General features: G+C 42.3%; 1 protein-coding gene and 1 pseudogene across 2 annotated transcripts in view; both read right to left on the minus strand.

The window, feature by feature from the left end:
* Nucleotides 1-22,280, minus strand: part of KCNK2 (potassium two pore domain channel subfamily K member 2) — an 89,547-nt gene that overhangs the window by 50,628 nt on the left and 16,639 nt on the right. For both annotated transcript variants that reach the window (XM_037497898.2, XM_054689933.1), the window contains exon 3: nt 9,183-9,300. In XM_037497898.2, coding sequence (XP_037353795.1) covers nt 9,183-9,300 — 118 coding nt within the window. The remainder of the gene's footprint in view (nt 1-9,182; nt 9,301-22,280) is intronic.
* Nucleotides 18,457-19,118, minus strand: LOC119234851 (acyl carrier protein, mitochondrial-like; annotated as a pseudogene).

The raw sequence follows: 22,280 nt of genomic DNA on the forward strand, positions 1-22,280 counted from the left end.
ATGTTCTGAAAGGATCCCCCCACAACTGCAGTGGCTACGTGGGTAATGAGAAGATCTCCTTACTGCTTTGGTGCCTACAACATCATTTATGCAAAAATTCTGCCGTGTATGTATTTCTCATTGTACAAACATAAGCCTTCCATAAGCTTTTTTCCCTAAGAAGTGCATTTTATCTTAGAAAATAAACAGACATATGTGTGAAAATTTTGAAGAAACGAGCAGCGATGTTAACATTCTGAGATAGGCTCCTTTTTATAAATTTAAATGGATGGGAAGAGGAAGAGAATCAAAAACCCAAAGTAATTTCTTAATTTCACCTTCTGACATTTCAGCCACACAACACCAGAATTACCTCTTTTGGAAAAATCATCCTTCCTTTAAGAAAGTGACATAGGAAAAAAAAAAAAAAAAAAGGCAGTGAAATGATAGAATCAGAGTTGAAAGTCACCCTATAAGATTATTTTGCCTTTCAAGTTGCCTGAAAGAACCTTAGCTTTCCTTCAAAATGGGTTTCCAAAATCCAATATAGACTCTCCAAGACAGGCCAAGGCTGGGGGACAGGGCACTGGTCAAGAACGCCACACCCAGCCCCACGGCTGCCGACAGCTCCCAGGAGATGCGCCTGTCAAATTCCACATCACCTCTTCAAGCCTATTCAGTTCCAAGTTCAGATAATATTTTCATGAGATCACCAAATCAACAAAAAAACACAATTTCCCCCTCACCCTTGAAGTTCCAGTTTCTATCACATCCAACAGAGAGACTCTGAACTCCCTGCTAGAGGCCTGCAGGAGGCTCTGCGGTCCACACAGCCTCCATCTGCTGGCTGACCTCTTCTTTAAGCCTGAGGCTTCATGTCAAAATGACTCTAGCCCTTTTCTTTATTTCCTAAGCATTTCTAATCAAGAAAGCATTCCTAATCATTTAAGCATTTCCATCGATGAAGCATCTCTAATCAATCACCTGCGATGCTAACTAGATCAGCGGGGGCTTGCAGCAGGCGCCTGCCCCTTCAGTTACCACATCAGCAATTCCACCACAGAAAAAGGCCATCAATGAAAATCCCAGTGGCTGGTTCACAGCAGAGAAAAACTAAACATAGAAACGACACAGCTGAATTCCATCTCTAGACTCATGGTAAAACACAGGAGTCTTTTGTCACTATGAGAAACCTTACTCCTAGGAATGTTTTCCGTAGGACTTAACGCCATGCTCTGGGACCTCAAAATTGCTGTAGCACAGACTGCTTATCGGCCTTGCCTCAGACATCATGATGATTGAGTGATAAGTGCGGGCAAATCCCGGCCCCAACATTCCAATTTATTTCTACCAAGGAAATTGTATTCTAGTGGCTTCAGGTAATTAAATCATCTTACCTTTCATTCTAATCTTAAAAGTTGACCTCAAAATAGAATATGGTTGCCCAGAACATCGTTTTTACCCTTAGCATTTCCTAGAATTTGTCTGACTTCTTATCGGTTTTAAAATAACTTAAATTTTGAAGCATGCCCCCACAACATTATTCTTAGAGGTAAGGACATATCTAAGAAAGTAAACTTGGTTCTTCATTCTCCTGCTCGCCACCTTTCACCCTCCCACTACCTCCACTTCAGTTCATCCTCTCTCGTGTGTCATGATTAACATTCAACGTTAATCCTCAGTTCTTAGTTCCAGCCCACATCTCGTATATGGGTTCACACGATCACCTTCTCACTGGTCTGTCTGCTCACCTTTGGCCCTCCAGGTGGCCTGCGTCATAGCAGGCTTCTCTTCTGCTTAAACCTTTTTTATGCTATGGCGGAAAACAATATATTTAGAATTATTAGCTGATGTCAGTCTAGAGGGTCCCAGTGTTGTCGGCAACTTCTGGAGAGTCCCAGTCAGAAGCCGATGGGACACTCGCCTTCTCCTCCCACTGGGTCTCAGCAGGACTGACCTTGACCCTCAGTGTCATGGATTCTTCACAGCTGTTAGCATGGTACTGGGTGACCGTGACGTCCCCATGAGCAGGTGTGTTTGTTGGCTCTGACAGGCCAGGAATACGGGTGGGGGAGCTCCCACCTTGGTGCTCACAGGTGTTGAGGAGACCAGCCATCAGCCAGGCGGCACATTAAACAAAGATGGCAGGCATTGGTCTAAAGGACGTCCGTGTGGGAGAACAGAGCAGAGACAGGGCCACTCAGGGAGTGGGGGGTGTCCTAAAGAACACCCAGAGGACAGTCTAAGGAATGTTCCAGGAGATATTCTCTCTTCTTCCTGGCTGGATCAGCAGTCAGGGGCTATGGCCTGGTGGTCAGGCTGTTCCTCCTGGGGGCTCTTTCCAGGGGATTTGGCATCTTCTTTTCTTTTTTGTGGCCTTGGAAATCTTTCAGAACTGCTTTCTTGGCCTTCAAAGGTTTAGCTTTGGCTTCACCTTGACTTTGGAAGGGGCAGGAGCTTCCTTGCTTTTGGCACCATCTTTTTCTTCTGCTTAAAACTTTTTTTTTTTAAGGATTTATTTATTTATGCAATACAAGAGCTGGGGCGCAGGCCAGAGATGCAGGGGGTGAGAGGATTCACCAGAGACCAAGTGGGGAGCAGAACAGGCAGATCTACTGAAATCCACTGCTGAGGGGAGCAGCCAGGAGACAGGAGAGGTCTGCTGCACCCTGTGAGTCAGCTCCCTAGCCAGGGATTGAACTTGTGCTTCAGTGGCTGCAGATAGCCTCATAGTGCTGCCTCTAAACCCCTTGCGCCACCAGGGAGGCACCTCCTCTTAAATCTTTCAAAGGCTTCCCTCTGAATTAAGAATGTTGCCATGACCTACAAGTTCTACACACCCTCTCCAGCTTTTCTGCCAACCATACCCCCTCCTCCGGCTGAGACACGGGCCTCCTCTGCAAGCCTGGAACAAGCCAACACCCCCTCCCTCTCAGGATGGCGGCCATGGCTGTGCCCTCGGTCTGAACACCTCACTTCTTCTCATTCTTCAGGTTTCAGCTGTCACCTGCTCAGAGAGTTCTGGAATCCAGTTTCTTTAGAACACCCCCCACTCCCTGCATGGCCCCTGTCTCTGCTCTGCTATCCCACACAGACGTCCTTTAAACCAGTGCCTGCCATTTGGTTTAATGCGCCGCCTGGCTGATGGCTGGTCTCCCCGACCCCTATGAGCGCCAAGGCGGTAGCTCCCCCACCTGTATTCCTGGTCTGTCAGAGCCAACAAATACACAAAAATCAACGGGGGACACTACAAACGTGGGCCTGCCTGATGTAACACAAGGAATAAAGTGTTGGCCATGATTTTACTCCCTTTCACAGATTGATTAGCCCTCTCTGTGAACTACTAGTCTGCTGCCTGAATATGCATTTCATGTCAACATCTGACATTTGGGCTTCTCTCTTTCCACCAAGGCCTGCTGATTCTTGCATCTAATTATCCCAGCATGTTGTCTCCTGCATTTCCTTTCAACACCAGCTCCAGTCACACCAGCCAAGACACAGCTTCCCTCCCATGGGTCACTGAAGTGGGAGTCTCACTGCTGCCTCCACGGCCATTCTCCACGTACCCCTTTTCTGACAAAGGCATCTTCGAATGTCCCTCTTAACCTGTCACTCTGCTTGCCAAAAAACTGATGTTCTATCTTACTTACAGTAGGGACAAAATTCTCAAAAATCAGATCACATTCAACTGAAATCTTCCCTTCTGAATCAGTCATTGGCACTTCCCACTGCTCTTTTAAACAATCCCTGTCTACTCAGAGACTTCTTCATCTTCAAAATAATCCAGTCAAAAAATGGACAGAAGAGCTAAAAAGAAACTTCTCCAAAGAGGAAATGCAAATGGCTAACAGGCATATGAAAAAACATTCAACATCACTTGTAATCAGGGAAATGCAAATCAAAACTACTATGAGATACCATCTCACACCAGTGAGACTGGCACATATTAAAAAAACTAGCAACAACAAATGTTGGCGAGGATGTGGAGAAAAAGGAACTCTCCTGCACTGCTGGTGGGAGTGCAAACTGGTCCAACCACTATGGAGAGCTGTGTGGAGATTTCTGGAGCTACTAAACATAGAGTTTCCATATGATCCAGCAATTCCACTCCTAGGTATTTACCCAAAGGACACAGAAACATTAATTCCAAAGGGCACCTGCACCCGCATGTTTATAGCAGCAGTATTTACAATAGCTAAACTATGGAAACAACCCAAATGTCCAAAAATAAATGACTGGATCAAGAAGATGTGGTACATATACACCATGGAATATTACTCAGCATTCAAAAAAGATAAACTCATGCAATTTGCAGCAACATGGATGGAGATGAAAGGGACCATGCTCAGCGAAATAAGCCAGAAAGAAAAAGAAAAATACCGGATGGTCTCACTCATAGCAGGAATTTAGAAAACCTAAATAAGGGACCAGGAAAAAGACTAATCAATACAAAGTAAAAATCAAAATCAACAAGCAACTATGGACCAGAGACACACTACGGGGGGTGGGGGGGAGGAGCGGGGAGAGGAAGGACTAGGGTCAAAATAAGGGGGGATGCAATTGTATGAGGAATATAACCAAAATGAAAAAGCATACATTTTGCAAAAATGAAAAATGGTGTAAGAATTATATAAAATAAAATATTAAAAAAAATAAGTTCACTCCTCCCTCCATGTTTTTGTCATGTCACAAAAGGGGAGCTTTTTCCCCTCCATCAATCTAAACCAAATATGTTCTAAAAAGCATAGTTCAAATCCAAATTCTTTAATTAAGCCTTTCTTTCCAGTTCCAGCCCACATGTTCTTTCCTTGTTCTCAGCTCTTATGGCACTTAACCCATGGTTCCACATACACCGATGATACAGGACTTTTTTCTCTTATTCTTCAGTTATTCCATGTGTGCTAACCGACTCTCCCAGGTCAGCTTACATGCAGGGACTGTGCTCTCCCCTGTGCCACCACAGCTGTGGCGGGAACCCTGCTGCCTTTGGCCCTGGTCTGCCCCACAGGAACTTCCACTGCCTACAATCCTTTCTTCCTTAATTCCTAGAAAATTCCTCAATCTCTTGACAGTCTTAATAAAGATAACATTTACGAGGAACATGAAGCATTCCTTGCTGCTTCCTTATTCATGTGCCCACCCCAGTGGACACTCCTAGGCAGTTCCAGGAACAGCACTGGCTTGGTAGGCTGAAAAAGGCCTCCCTGACTGATGTACCTGTGGCGGATAGTCTAGAAATTTATCTCTTCTTTTGACAGTAGCAGAGTGAGGGTGGTTTATTATTTTTTCGAATAAATAAATGAATAAAGAAACCAAAAAAAGCTGGTAAGAAAATATGTTGAAGGAGTTCAGAATTTAGCCTCATCAGGATGGAATGTTTTGCAATTGCCAATAAAGCATAGTCACTGAGAAGGTCTCCTTGCTTTTAATTCCAAAAGCAAGCATAAAGTGCCCACTATGTGTCTGGCATTGGGGATAAGATTGAGAGGAGACTCAGACAGACAAAAGCACCTAACCTCACGGAACTGGCTTCTGACTAGGAAAGGCAGAGACCAGCATACGGATTTTGCACTGAGTGGGAGACTCAGGAGTTCTGAGAGACGCTCCATACGTGACAGGATGGTGGCTCGGACCTCCACATGGGGGACTGAATGGTGCAACAGGACATGACCGACCTTCATTCAAGGCACAACAAACAGTGTGGGCCGGTGGATGGGAGGAAAGGTGTGAGAACAGGCAGGAATGGGGCTTCCATAGTGGCCTAGGGGTGAAGTCTCAGCACAATCACCACTGAGTGATTGTGGCCTGAGTTCGATCCCCAGCGAGGGAGCTGACCCACATGGCTCAGCAGACCTCTCCTGTCTCTCTGCTGCTATCCTCAGCAGTGTGTATCAGTAGATCTGTGTGTTCTGCTCCCCACTCTGTCTCTGGTGAATCCTCTCACCCCCTGCACCTCTGGCCTGTACCCCAGCTCTTGTTTGCACAAATAAATAAACATTTTAAAGAAAGAGAGAATATGGGTTCAAGGAAGAGAAGAAAAATTAAAAAAATAAAAACAAGCGGGGATCTGAGTCTGGGCAGCTGTGGAATGGCGTTTGGAAGGTGTGATTTTGGGAAGAGTGTGTAGACATATGAAGATAAACTCTAAAACGAGGCCTTTGATTTTAATATTCTGTTTTGTATCACTGAGCTGCCCGTGGGCACGTTTCCAGTGAAAAGCAAGGGTCACTCTGGCTTCTTCCACAGAGAAGTAGCTGACTAGCCGCCTGGGACAGCGCAGCCAGCGCAACTCCCAGAAGGAAGCACTGTCTGTACCAGGCACCCTATAAAAGCTACGGCAATTAATTCTCAAACTGTCTCAAGTTCTATTTTTAAATGACTAAAGCAACACAGCTAGTGCTAGGGGTTACAATTTCTATTCCCGTTAAACCCCACTTCTAACTCACGCAGCTATTATCACAAATAATGTTAATAATGATCCTTTGAATTTTATTAAATAATGATTTGGATTCCAATGGTTCCTCATGAAAGAGGTAGAATTTTTTATCCTGCCTAGACCATGCGCTAGTGCAAGGTCACAGGAGATGGCCTTAACCTAGGAGTAAAAGGGCAGGAATAAATGTGATCTAGGGTCACCTGCTCCAATTGAGAGGAAAGCTGGAGACAGAGCAGTGGGAGATGTGACCATCAGGCAACACCTTAGCAGCCTGAATCATCAGCTTCTGGGCTTCATGGCTGTCATTTGGGGTAAGGCTGGTAATAATAGTTTATTTTTTCATGCATTGAAGTATATGTCTGCAAAAGTTACTGAATTTGGGGATTCAAAAAATGAGACTGTTTATAAACACATGATGCAACAGTAATTCTGCATAATGACCATGTCTCTTGCAGAATAATTCTGTGGTGGTCATAATGGCTAGAGCTTGGGCTTCTGAGTTTTTATTGGGCAGGAACAAACCATTCCTCACTCCACTTATGAGCCTTTTTCCCCTTCCAGGCTCTAAGTAGTTTACACAAAAAGCAGTTATTTCCATAGTAGAAATGGCCAAGAGGGCTAAGCACCATTTTTAACCTGTTATTATGGTTAGAAATCAAGGTCACCCTTCTTCCAGACTTCCACAGTGACACAACTGCTGACCCAGCTGGTAGAAATGTCAGAGCAGAACTGCGCTTTGACCTCCTCACAAAAGCAGGAGCCAACACGGCCAGTGATTCGGCACAAAGACGCCTAAGGGTGGACTCACACCAAGACAGGCCTATAAATTCTTTTCAAAGGAAAATCTGAAGTGAGAGTTCACCCATAAATTGTCCACGCTCTCCATTCAGGGCTTTGGAAAACAGGACTGATTTGAAGACTTTATACAGTGTCATAATTTATCAAGGACATTAAAGAACAGAATTAAAACTTTCAGTGTCTTGATTCACACCCAAAAACCAGAGAGCACGTCACAGAGACATCTCCATTGGTAGGGTGGGTGCCATTGTCCTGGCCCCGAGGACGGAGGCTTCTGAGAACTGGGGCAGAGCGGCGCGGCCAGGGGAAGCTGTGGGACCTGGAGGGCAAGTGGGCACAGAGAAGGCCCATGGCCAACTTGCAACCTGGGCCTGCTGCGGTGGGGAACTGGCGGAGGCCATAGAGGAGAGACATGCAGAGACACTTGGCAGAGTCACAGGGTGAGACGGGGCTGTCAGCTCATGTGGCTGCTCCTTTTGTACCACCTTTCAGAGACCTGCTTCAGAACCCCTTTCTGATGGTTCTCCACCAGAAGGTGTCTTCAACTTGTGGCAGGCTTTTGGGCCTCAGTGGCCCACCTTGGGTCGACCCTGTTTGGGCATTTGCCCTGGAGGGGACAGGTGACTTCAAATGTCCTATGGGGAAACCATCCTCCTTCCTTTTCTTCTCCCTCCGTGCACACTCATCCTATCACGGCTCTTTCGCACCGAGAGCCTGCTTTGTCTTTTTGTGCACAGATGACCGAACCCTTTTCGAATGTGCGAGTTTGGGGGTCCCTGGGCGCCCCTCAGCCACACCCTAACCAGCAGGCCCATGAGAAGCCATCACATCATGAGCAGATGTGAAGGGGACATTCCCTCATGCATCCCTGTCTCCTCCCACTTGGAATCCCCTCCCCACCCCACAGTGTCCACTCCGTGGTCTGTGTGCACATTCTCTGGATTTCATGGGGCAGAGCACACATCTTCACACACCCATCATGCCTCTGCAGTCAGGCTGGAGCCAAGCCAGGACATGCCTGGGGAATCCCTGGTGACATGACAAGCACCACAATTCAAAGGCAAAGCCGTGCGGCCTGCGTGTTTGTCGTTTGTGTAATCCTCTTATTTCAGTGCTGCTTTTTTTTTAATTTTTTTTAAAAAGATTTATTTATTTATTTATTTATTTATTTATTTATTTATTTATGTATGTATACAAGCACTGGGTACAGTCAGAAGCACAGGAGGGTGAGAGAATTCACCAGAGCCAGAGCAGGGAACAGAACAGGCAGACCGACGAAATACACTGCTGAGGGGAGCAGAGGGCACAGCAGGAGAGGTCTGTGCGCCATGTGGGACCCTTGCCAGCGGCCGGGGATCGAACTGGCACTGCAGAGGCTGCGGGCAGCTTCGCAGCCCAGTGCTCAACCGCTGCGCCACCAGGGGAGGCCCAGTGCTGCTTTTGTTTTATACATTTGGGCTTAGAAAACATAATGTACACAAAGCATGCCCTGCAGCCATCATAACAGGCAAGCACAGGGGCACGGGAGCAACCCAGACGCGTGCAGTTAAAATTCACAAACTGAAAAAGGTGATGTCACATAAGAACTTCAAAAAAGAATATCAAACTCTTACTTCAACCCTTTCTTCCTATATGAGCGAATCAAAGATGCAGGAAAATTTAAGACTTTCTGTCCCCCCATCATCATTTCAAGCCATTTCTTGACATTTCTACCCAATATCAGCTGATTGGCCTGCACTGCTTTCCACCCTCATGTGTGTTTTAAACTTAACTCAGATTCTAAAGCAGTAACTCTTCATTTCCATCATTTCTTTGCTCAAATCTTTACATACTCTTTTCAAATCAATTTACTAAAATCTACTTCTCTACCTTATGTAGAACATTTTGACCAACTGCAAAAAAACTCAGACAAATGATTTTTAGCTTACAAACTGTACCAAAATAAAAAACAAAATAAGTTGTCTCCTACCTATAGTTGTAATAACAGTGCCAGCAAAGAAGAAGGAACTTCCCAAATCCCAGTGACTGATTTGATTGGAGGTGTTTCCTAAAGGTATAATCCCTGCATTTATTGCTGCAACTATTTGCTGCAAGTTTAAAAAGAAATTTATCAGTTAACATGAATCACATAGATGCATCAAACAGCACATATCCCACCCCAGATGACTAGTTAGACAAAGAGAATCATTTAAATTCCATTTAAAATATGTAACATAGCTTAAAACTTTATACTAAAAAATTTAATGACAGTTAAATTATAAGATAATTATATTTTATATCGTGACTGGCTCTACATGAAGCTTGTACCAACATGCTCATATCATCACTTATCACCTTATTTTAAAACTTATCTGAATTAATAATGAAACATGCAATATTCTTTAGTATCACAAGAGTTAAACTATCAGACTGCAAACTACAATCTATATAATAATACATAATAGCTTTATCAAAAAAACAAGCATAAGCACATGCATCCACGCCAGGGCACACATATCAGGAACATCCCACAAAGTAGATTGGGTGAGGACATGACAGCAATTCACAAGCTTAAGTCTGTCCACGTATCTCTAGATACTCAGGATCCCGACAGATTCTCATACATCTTCTAACAGTGAGATCAGCAGAGGCCTGTAGATGACCATCACCTGACAAATTCCCACAGGGACACTAGTATGGGTGCTACCTTGGTCGGAGGTAAGTGGCAGACACGTGACAGTGTCATCCCTCCAGCAATCACCAGATGTTGGGGAGGGGAGAGCCAGGAGCACAAAACAGAAGAGAACATGTTGGGAGAAACTGTACAGTAAAGGAGAGACATGCAGATTGTAGATGCTTCTGTTGTAAAGTTTTAGAATATTTATCGTGAGCCTCCCTGGTGACACAGGCGGTTGAGCACAGTGCTATGAAGCTGTCCACAGCCTCTGTGGTGCAGGTTTGATGGGGCCAGCCAGAGAGCTACCCACATGGTGCAGCAGACCTCTCCTGTCTCGCCCGCTGCTCCCCTCAACAGTGTATTTCAGCCAGTCTGCCCGTTCTGTTTCCCGCTCTGTCTCTGGTGAATCCTCTCAACCACCCCCCCACCCCGCCCGCACATCTGGCCTGTAACCCGGTTCTTGTATGTATGAATAAATAAATCTTTTAAAAAAAGAAATATTTATTGCTTAGTTTCCAGGTTTTAAACTTGGAAAGAACTCATTTGTTAGGCAAGGAGTTAAAACCAGGACAGGTAACCTGATATGTTTAAGGTGATGTAGTTTACTGGCAAATGGATGATAACTGCACTGTGAAAATGTAGCAGTTGCCAAAGAAGTAGAAACTAGCAGGTAGTCAGGAGCTGAAATATAAGACAAAATCTCATCCATTTGCTCTGTCTTAAACTATAAATTAAAATTGAAGACTGGTGTGTAAGTCTGTTGAATTATAACCATTTTATAAACATTGAAGACACATTAGGAAAATAAAGAAAGCATAGAGGACAACAAAAATTATTCCTAATTTCAGAAATCAGCGATACCACCATTGGGGTATTAAGATATACCTGGTACTCATCACATAGTTGGATTTATGAAATATATAACATGTATTCTCTAATTTTTCTTAGTATTATTCCAGATGCAGACTTCCCTTGTCAAGATCACAGTCACTTAATTATTGCTGAATATATAGACATATATACACTATTCCAAAATGTGTCTATTCTGAAAAGTGCTGTTGAGAGTGTGGTTGTGTAAAACTATTTTTTTTCTGGATGTTTCTTTAGGAGAGATTGCCAGAAATAAATATGCCACATTAAAGATTATGAACATTTTTAAGACACTTGATTTATAGCAGCTAATAGTTATCCAAGTCGACTATTAGAATTTACAACTCCCCCACCCAACAATTTACAAATGTCCAGCAATATTTTTACCTCTGATATTAATGACATATTATCTTGATTGAATTGATACTTATTTATGTGTCTATTTTGTGTGAGTGAGGTTTAACACTGATGCTTCCTTTACCATATAGTAAATGCACATAAATACACATATCTGCACAGTACACGGTGAAGTTGGTTTTGAGATAACTGATTCTATTTATCTTTATTTTTTTTAATATATATATATTTTTTAATATCAGGAAAGACATTTAAAACATGTTCTCTGCAGGGGTCTCCCTGGTGGTGCAAGGAATTAAGTCTCAGCATTACAAAGCTATCTGCAGCCACTGCAGCATGAGTTAGATCCAGGGCCAGGGAGAAACCCACATGGCACAGCAGACCTCTCCTGTCTCCCCACTGATCCCCTCAGCAGGGGGAGCAAGTCTGCCTGTTCTGTTCCCCACTCTGTCTCTGGTGAATCCTTTTACCCCCTGCACCTCTGGCCTGCACCCCAGTTCTTGTATGCATAAATAAATAAAATAAATCTAACAAAAAAGCATGTTTCCTGCAGCTACTAACCAACTATGTTTTCATAAATATTAGAGCCATTTAGTTAAATTTTATTGAAATTGTACAGGTTTAACATACTTCCAGTTGTTTGGAATATGTGAAATCTCAAAATTAAGAAAAAAGACCACTATTATAATAGTGAGTTTCTCATCATAGAACATAGAATGAAGTTTCACTTATTGACTCTCTTTAAATAGCCTGAGATAGAGAATTTCTACATACTTCCCATAGGTCTATAACGTTATTCTTAGGTATTTTACCTATTTCCTTCTTAAATTACACCTGGTTGCAGCTGCTGTATTGTGTGATCTTCTCTGCAATAGCAATTCTAAAATGTTTTCATCACAAAACCATTTTACAGTCTCAAAATTATTGAAGACATCAAGAGTTTTAGTGTATGTGAGTTATAATGACTAATATTTACTGTATCAGTTTGAACATCTAATTTTCAAATGTTTTAATTAACTTATGCAACAATAACAATAAGCCTATTATATAGCAACATAAGTAACCCACTTTTATGAAATATCAATGTTTTCCAAAACAATTGCTTCATGAAAAGAGAGGCACCATGTTATAATTTTATAAATTTCTTCAATGTCTGACTCAATAGAAAACAGATCCAAACATAAGCTTCTGCATTCAATTTGCGGGGTGAGCTAGTGCATCTCATGAACTCTAGAAAGCCCCACTGCAGACTCGTGAGGAAATGAGAATGAAAAGGCAAGAACATCTCAGCATGGACTGGGAAAGTGGCCATTAAAAGCTCTGGAACCACATCTTGATGACCATTGCTCTGTCCAGAGCCCTAATTATTTCTGTTGTTTTGCTTCACTTTGTTCTCTGTCTGGAAAATCATAGTAAGCAAGCTTATAGCTGACAAGTAATGGCATTTTATCTCTGCAATTTTCAATAGCTACATTTTATTACTTTTCATCTTTTATTGCATTGGCCAGTATTTCTAGAGCAATTTTAAATAAAAATTATGAGAAAAGATATCTTTGGGTTTTGTCACATAAAATCCTTAATGCTTCAGTGTTTGATGATTAAATATATAGACAGCTGGCAAGAAAGTGTGATTTGATTAAATAATTTTGAGAGCAAGCTAATGGAAAGAACAGATGAAAACAAAAGCAGCAGCTAAAAATATCTTTCAATAATATTTTAAGAAAATAATAAACATATCAGGAATGTATACATGAGTGTTGTGAGTATGGGCTTGGTGATTTCTAGCTTTCTAGCGCCCAAGAAAAACTAACACTTCAGTAAAGATCAAGGGATTGGGGGTTGGGAGGGACATCAAATTTTTTTTTTATATTTCACAGATATCTCTTCAACACATTCATTCAAAAACATATTTATCAAGTGTTTATGGCCCTAGGCAATGGGGAAACAAGATAACTGAAAATACAAGGGGTATAGCTACAGACGAGAAAAGATACGGCATGTGATTACACTGCACCCCATTCAATAATATTATTTCATTGACTATAGGTAAGCTAATTTTTCCCAAAACTGACTTATTATAGCCTCCATGGCCAGCACCAACATTTTAGACTCTTCTTTTCCTTTCCAATGATAAGGTATGATGCTACCCTAACACTTGGATAAGGTCCACAAATTATTTAAATGCAAAAGAAGCAAACGCAGACTTATAATCAGAAACGGTAATGTCTGGCAATGTGTGGGTTGTAAATAGTTATCACAGAGCTGTGATTATTGCAACAGAGGCCTGAGATGGGACTATGTTTATGTCAAATCACTTTAAGAATGAGTCTACCATGAGGTTCTTTTTCTGGAATAGCCTTATAAATGTATTTTGTATTTTTGTACAAGGTCTCTTGCTCAACATCCACAGGAAATCGGATGCCCTTGGCCAGTGCACTGATATAGACCAGCAATTTCAACATCAATTCAGGCCATCAGAACACTTAACAAAATCCTGATGAAATCTCTTTTGTACATGCCATGTTCTGTGACAACGGTAGCTATTTCTTCATCAATAATTAAAGTTCACTTTCAACTCAAGGCAATTTTTAAAAATTATTTATTCATTTATTTATGTGTAGAAAAACTGGGGTGTAGGCCAGAGGTGTGGGGACTTAGAGGATTCAGCAGAGACAGAGTGGGGAGCAGAACAGGCAGAGCGACTGAAATACACTGCTGAGGGGAGCACTGGGAAGACAGGAGAGGTCTGCTGCACCATGTGGGTCAGCTCCCTGGATGGGATCAAACTCAGACCCTAGAGGTGATAGCGCTAAGACTTAACCCCTTGGCCACAAGAGAGGCCCCCAAGGCCTCCTTTATTGTGGACAATAAAGTCACGTTGAAAACATATGAACATATTGAACTGCTTAGGTTAAGGTAAAGGAAATATAACATTCCTACGCATGTCATCCTAATATATAATTTCATCCTAATAAAGTGTTGATTAATGAAGGCCTTCCAAATATAAAATCTACAAGAGAACTAGTAAAAGACTCCATTGGTTTGGTTCACACTCAATTTTGCTCTTCAGTTTATAGACAAATACAGAACAGGCATTAAGGAAAGGACGCTAAGTACAGGCTGCAAGTCCAGAGAATGGGCTTAAACTTAAGAAACAGAGCTCTCAGAGGCTTATACTCTTAGAGATGATAAAACTAATTACTCAGGAAAGTAAGTATGAAAAATCTTAGTTTCCATGACAACGATGGCTTTAGAATGAAAGGTCACACAGTCCTACTGTGAATTTGTTAATTCGTGAATTGTAAGAAGTAGATGTCTCAATGTCATCTGGTGTTCTGGAACTATATTCAGCTTTAACACCAAACACTGATAAGACACCCTCACTTGTAATCCCACAAGACTTCACGGCCTTGGAACCCACGGCAATCACTAACAGCCATGAAAATGTTCCTGGGAGTCAAGTCCCATGACTAGGAATAACTTTTCCATAAGGTACTGGATGAGCTATTTTTACATTGAAGGGAAGATATTGCAAATGAAGTAGCCTCCAGGAAGGCCTGAAGAGTGTCTTGTTTTCAAAGTAGGTTGTACTGCAGATCTCAAAATACAGTGACACCAGTTTTCATTTCTCTCTTTTTTCCTCTACTCAGATGCTCATGTTCATCAAAATAAAACAGAATGTCCTGAATGCTTTCCCCAAATTTCTCCTCTGTTAATGTCATATTCGGGACTTCATTAAACTATCTTTCATACCTATAGTCCTACAAGCAGAGTCACATTAATAATTTGAAAACTACACTATACAAGAATCCTAATAGCAGGCACAAGACATTGGCCTTGCTGGTTACACAGTGATGTGTGCATAAGTGGGTCAGTGAGAACTTCTTTTAATCAGATATTCCAGATTGCTCTCATCTTTTTCTCCTTTGAAAAGGGACATGATTTCCACTAAATTGGTGCAATGGCTAAATCCAGTGTTATCTATACAGATATATGAATTGTTACACAGTTCCTCAAAAAGTAACCTAAATATTCATTTGCCAGATTCTATATGATACAATTTTATGCCTTAATGTCCAGTATTTCCTGATGGGGCTTCATCCTGAAAGGAGGCCCATCTTTAGGGAAGGAATCAGCACTGCCATGACCACTTCAACCATGTAAGCAAGGTTATTTTGAAAGATTTGAAAAATGCATAACAAGGAAAACAAAGTAACAAATGACACTTTCATTTCCAAAGAACGTAGTGAAAAGCTTCAGTGTTGGGCATCATTAGGGCTTGTGTGCCATCGTCTCCATCCACCAGCAGTGTGAAGTCATAGTTGAGAGCTGTTGTCAAAGGAGGCAGGACATCATTCTCAACACTCCAGCTCCAGGGCAACACAAGGATGACCCAACGCCGATGATGTGAACAGCTTTGCAAGTCCTGCTAACGAATCCAGAGAGCATCCAAAATGGCCCCTGCTCCTGTAAGCTGGGGAGTCACAAGGCACAGGGGAGCCCAGTCACCTCACCTAGCATGTTGAGCCAGGGAGCCACATTTGATTATCAATTTCCTAAGTGTGTTTTTTTTTAAAGATTTATTTTATTTTATTTATACAAGCACGGGGTACAGTCAGAAGCGCGGGGGGCCCCTAAGTGTGTTTTTTAACCCTTTATTAGCCACCTTTGTCTGGAATGCTATTTACAGACTCCATCTGCTCAAGAAGCTTCCCCTCTACAGCCAGTCTTAATCACTGGGGCTATTTCTTGGGCCATAATGCTTATCAAATGAGGTAGCATTATCAGGACTCAATGTCAACTTGCATGGCTCATCCTTTGTACCATTCATCTTCTCCACTCATCTTTACATGGTTTTCTGGTAGCTAAAGCAAACCATGGCTTCGTGTGGGGCAGTTCCCTGATGGAGCACCACCTAGGACTGGTAACAATCTGCCAAGGAGCAAACAACATCTAGAAAAGGAAACCGTATTAGCAGATTGCTCTATAAGAGTAGCTCTCAGCTAACGATATTACTGGACTGAATCATATAATATTGCCAATATCCAAACACTTTTTAACTATCAAATGGCAATGTTATCATCAACATTCAAAAGAATGGCACTTAAATTTCATAAACAGTGTGTAATAACAAGCTAAACTGCACTGCAGTTTGATATTTATGACTGCAGCATTAAAGCTAATTCCCATAAGTAGGAAAGTGTTAATAGTGAATCTTGAATGGTCTTGCTTACAGCTCTACCATGAAGGATGTGTACTTGCTGGTCTAGTTAAATCCTATAAGGTTGAGAAGGAGATTCTAAGGAAACACAGATTGACCGGTGAATCCTTATTGGAAGTTGCAAGCTGCCTCCAACTTTTGCAAATATCTGAGAAATCAAGGGATACTATCTAACATTTAAGATGATTACATTTTGTACAGTAAATTTGTATATTCAGATATCAAGTTTTCAACAGTAATATACATTCTCACCTCCAGTTTTATAAATGAACTTTGACACACTATAATAATGATTTTTCAGAATCGATAAGTTACATGGAAATGACACTTGTTTCGTGTTTCTTTATTAAAAATATAGGGGCATCTACATAAATCAAAAGAGAAAAAGAAATCCCCAAATTGCTTTACACAATTAAATTAACTGTTAAAAATATTGATAAAGCTTATATTTTCTAAATCTAGCATCAATAATTTTTTTCTTTTTTAAAAAATATATTTCTGATTTCACATGGAGGACAAAGATAAAGTAGTACATTTGCATATTTTATGCAGAACACAAGTGACTAAATCATTTTATATTTAGAATTTGGTTTATTTGTTTTCAAGGTTTCCCCAGAATCTATCTTTTAATTGAGAAAGGTAATATTTTTAATCTGATGTTTTTTGTTGGAAACAACTTGAATGAAAATATCTTTCACTGCTTCATAAAAAGTCTTTCAAAGTCCTTGAATGCGTTTCTAAGTAATGCATGACCTAAGTTGAACCACACATTAATTAGAAACTTCTTATAAAGAAGCATCCTTTATAAAGGCAAGAAACTTAGTTTTTGTAATGTGGAGGAGCTGGGGTTCTTGCGGGGGGTCACCTCCCCACAGGAGACCTTCGAGAGCTCCTCTGATAACAACCCCTCCCCGCAGTCTTCCCTTCTATTTAGGGGTTATACCATCACAGTCAAAGTTATTTCTGCACAGACTAACAAAGTATACAGCTTTTTCTTGCTCCTTTCAAAGTGTGGATTTATTTCCTATTAGTAGAAACAAAAGCTGAGTATTCAAAGGAGGAAACAACCATGAATGCAGGTGTCTCCATCCCTGGGATGGGAGCCAAAGGCACTCGGCTGCCTACTGGGGTCACTGCCACCCATTCTGTCCACTTGGAACATTTTGTAATTACAAAAGTAATACACGTATTATTGGACATTTTGAAATATAAGAATTTTAAAAAATTTTAATCAGTTACAGACCCTAAAGTTGTTTTTTGTTTCTTTTTTTTTTTTCAACATGTGTGTATTCAATTTTTGGTTTCGTTAATAGTTATAGTCATGAAATATGTTTTCAAAGAGCATAAGCATGTCCTGAGGTATTTTCAAGTCATCAATGCTTTGTCTCAATCTCTCACCCCATCACTATCTCACCTCTTAGTCATCAACGTCTCAGAGGAGCCCCAGAGAACATAACCACGCCTCTATCACTGAAGGGATTTGTTTCACAGTACCCAAGTTCAAGTGTGCATTTACAAAGTTGTTATGGAGATTGTATGTTAGGTAACAACCAAACCTGAAACAACAGAGTTCTGTAATTTTTTGAACCTGGTGTGAAATGACGAGGTGATGTGGAAGGGAGAGACACAGTCAACCTGTCAAGTCTCTGGGACCCTGAAGGAGTCAGAAAAAGCCCCCGTGAAGTCAATCTACAAACCCAAACGTCCCCACCTGTGGGTTCTCCTCTGAGTTTTTCTAAATTCTACATCACGGTGTGATGTATTCATAGTCTATTATTAACCTAGCTTTTGCCCCCTCCCAACTCATCTCAGCTTAAGTGGGGGACCACAAGATTAATAAAAGTATGGGGAGAGAAACAGAATGAGAAGTCAGAAAGAAACAAGAGCGCAAGTGGCAGGAAAAAGACAAAGGGTGTTTAGATAGCAAAGAGAGTTCTAGAAGAACAAGACTGGAACTTAATACAATTAACAGTCACTCTACCTAGGAAGTTCTTTTAAAAGAGGTTGTCCTTAAAGAAGACTTGAGTAGGCAGGAGAGCGGGATGAAGGAGAGACAGCTTCAAAGGCAGTATTTTTATACCATTTTGCTTCAGGGTTACCACTCTCACCCACACAAATTCATGCAATTTTTAAGGCCCAGAGTTCTAAATTTTTTTTTTTTTGGTTTTATAGATTTATTTTCAAAGGGAAAAAACACTTAGACAATTTAAATACAAGTCAAAACAGAATTACTCTGTCAAAGTCAGCAATGATGCCAAATGTGTTCTCACTTGCAGACACTTGCCATCATCTTCTGAATCTTCTCTCAGTGGAGAAAGGGGGTCTGCTATCTTATTCATATACATCCTTTTTATCTGCAATGTAATCTACGATTTCTTGTGGACACATTAACTTTTCGGCATCTATATCAGTAATTTCAAACCCAAATTCGTCTTCCATGGCCATGATAATTTCCACTTGGTCCAAACTGTCTAAGCCCAAGTCTTTCATAAAATGGGAATTTACTGAGAGCTTTTCTGGGTCAATTTTGTCGTAGAGCTTCAAGACACACAGAACACGGTCCTTGATTCCCTCTAACGTCAGAGGAGGCGCGTTGCTGTACTGGTGGCACAGCTGTGTAGCTCTGCTCACAACCTGCATGAGCACCGAAGTGGGCTGCAGAGCCCCAGGCCTCGTCAGGGCCCTGACGGGGCACGGGTGGTGCTGAGGGGCAGGGCAGCGGCCAGCATGGGGACACGAGGCAGCGGCACGAAGGCCGCAGGCAGTTGGCCGACACAGGCGCAAAGGACACGAGCCGCCATGGCTACCCAGAGTTCTAAATTGATGAGAAAAAAATAACCCAAAATGGAACAAAGAAAGTTTTACTCTGTTAATATATATAGCCATAGACTCCCAAATTTGGAGATTCTATTGACTTTGCCTAATAAAATGTCACTGATCTCTTTCATTTGATTTCCCAGTACAGTTAAGCCTATATTTCCATAACAAGTACAAGTTTAAACAAAAAAAAAAGTATTTTATACCTATGTAAAAGTAATCACAGGGGAAAGAGTTATTGAAATTATTCAAGTCTCAACAGAAAGGCTTTATTTTTTATTATAGGTTTTTAAAGCAAATGAATTTTTTCCCAGTCCTTTCTGAATATATCATCTCAGGTTCTGGACACACACAAACAGCCAGCAAAGTGGCCAGTTAACCCAATTTGTATTTGACTAAACCAAACTGGTCACAAACCAAATTAGTCCCCAATAAAGGGGAAATATCACGACATTAAAACATTCCAATAACATTCTGATGGACAGCTGTTTCATGCCCTGGGAAATTCTAGGTATTTCTCCCTTCAACAAACTTGACTAATGACCATTGATAAGCCCACAAGGAACTCCTGTGCTCTCAGGCTGCAGGTATAAGTTCTTAATACACTGTAGAGTCAGTTCAGTGGGACTTGGTAACAGAGAACAGGAAGTCTTGCAAAACTGCTTAACATGTTTATAGTCTTGGCTCAAAGTCACAAAATCAAGACAGCATAAATAATATATGAATAACTTCTCCAAATGTAATGATTCACACTAATCCTGCCTCTGCTCCCTGGCGCTCCTCCACCCCTCCCCACCCCCCACCCCCAGGGACACTCCCTTTCACACACTCGCCAGTCAGCACAGACACTGGGTTGGTTGAAATTCATTTTGTTGAAAAAAGGAACTTTTTTTTTCTTGCACAAATATAATCATGAATCAATTATTAACATGTTCAAATTTATTTTTGCCCAAATACAAATAATCTGGAATAGGACAGAATTTCTTAAACCTTTTCAAGCCAACTGAAACAACCTCACTACCTTTGATACCTGTCCAGTAGCTGTCATTCAACACCTCTCTGGCTGACTTGAGAGTGCCACTCCATGCCAGAGACCCTGAAAGCAAAGCTGACACCTCTCCTCATGCCTCTGACATTAGTCACTCACATTGTTCTATTGCTCATCCTCATTTATGCAAGAACAACCATCCCAGGTGCAAGTGGCACAGAACACAGCGGCATGCGAAAGGGAAGATGCCCCCAAAGTCGCGGGACAAGCAAGAGACAGGAGGGTCTTTGCCACCTAGAGACCCAGGACATGAGCCCACAGTCCCCCATTAGTGGAGGAGGGTCTAAAGGCTGGTGAGGTACCGAGCTGGGTGAAACCCCATGATGGTCTTCACATCTGCCCCAAAATCCACTCAAACCAAGACTGTGCTTGTGCTGGTGGAAGATGCAGGGATGCCAAGCCGGGCAGAGTCGCAGATAGGCAAGTCTCAGGAAGCCATGGGGACCTCTCCAGCGCTGCAGAGGGGAGTGTGGACAGCAGGGAGCACTGATGCAGGCAGCAGGGAGCACCGATGCAGGCAGCAGGGAGCACCGACACAGGCAGCAGGGAGCAACGACCTACTTGAGCCTCACTCACTGTTCCTATTTCATCACCTGCTCTGCATCCATGTCCCCCACACAGCCCTCTCCCCCGAGGTAACTCTTTCAAAACAGCTGCACGGGGCCTGAGATGCCTCAGCATCTCATAAACCAACCCTTGACCACTATCCTCAGGGCATCCCCGAGGAGTCAGAGGCTTATTATTATTTACCTTCGACAAAAGCTGGGGCACGAAGAGGCTACGTGGGTCACACCTTCAAAATAAGTAAAAACAATAATAAAATAACCTGGCAAACCAGTGTCTTGGTTATAGCTTGGCTGCATTATCTTCGTTTGCCTAGCATTTCACAGTTAACCTTTGTAATGCTACCTCTGTATGAAAACACTTTGGAAGTTCCAAACAATAAAAATATCTAATAACACATGTTTTATTCAAGAATCAATTCCTGTGGGCCTCCCCAGTGGCCTAGGGATTCAATCTCAAGCTACCAATGCTCTGGCCTGAGTTTGATCCCCAGCCAGGGAGGTGATCCACATGGTGCAGCAGACCTCTCCTGTCTTGCCCACTGCTGCTCCCCTCAGCAGTGTATTTCAGTGGATCTGCCTGTTCTGCTCCCAATTCTATCTCTGGTGAATCCTCTCACTCCCCGCACCTCTGGCCTACACCCCAGTTCTTCTACATGAAAAGTATATTGGAAAAAAAAATTCCTGAGTTTGAAGTTGGGGCAACATCTTGTTTATCTTACCCATATGTGTAAAATGTATCCCAAAGAATCTTCTGCCTGGTCTTGCATGTCTGTGTCCAGCATAGCCTCGGTGTCACCACCAAGAACTACTGGAGCCACACTCTGAGCTCACTGATTCTGAGTACCTATAAAGCCTGGCCGTGGGCTGACAGAACAGAGCACAGGCTGCCTACTCCAGATCACAGAGCAGGACTTGGTGGTGGCCAATGGTGGCTCCTCTCCAGCTGCAAGGGGGCTCCGCTCAGTTCCCAGAACACTACACTTTAGTGTGCCCCCCAGTCTCCCTGACTGCCTTCTCATCCCTTCTTCACTCCTCTCTTCACTCATCCACATGCACAGGCCATTTTATTTATACTGAAGACTTTAAACATCACTGACAGGCCGTTAACTTCCCAACACAGTCTTCACTTGAGTCCAACCCTGTCTGTCTGGAAGGCAATTCCAATATCATCCCCCAGAGCTCCTCCCTGACACCTGCTCCACCTGTCTGTTCTAGCTCAGTAGCTGGCAACCTTGTTTTTACAGCTTTTCAGGCCTAAAGCCCATGAACCATCCTTAACTTCTTTTTTTTTTTAAGATTTATTTATTTATGCATACAAGAACTGAGGTGCAGGCCAGAGGTGTGGGGAAGTGAGAGGATTCACAAGAGACAGAGTCGGGAACAGAACAGGCGGGTCCACTGAAATCCACTGCTGAGGGGAGCAGGAGGGAGACGGGAGAGGTCTGCTGCACCATGTGGGTTTCCACCTTGGCCGGGGATCAAACTCGTGCTGCAGTGGCTGCGGATAGCTTCATAGTGCTGTGACTTAACTC

This window comes from Talpa occidentalis, unplaced genomic scaffold, assembly GCF_014898055.3.
Source record: "Talpa occidentalis isolate TD23 unplaced genomic scaffold, MPIMG_talOcc4v2.1 talOcc4.8, whole genome shotgun sequence".
In the NCBI taxonomy this organism is placed as follows: domain Eukaryota; kingdom Metazoa; phylum Chordata; class Mammalia; order Eulipotyphla; family Talpidae; genus Talpa; species Talpa occidentalis.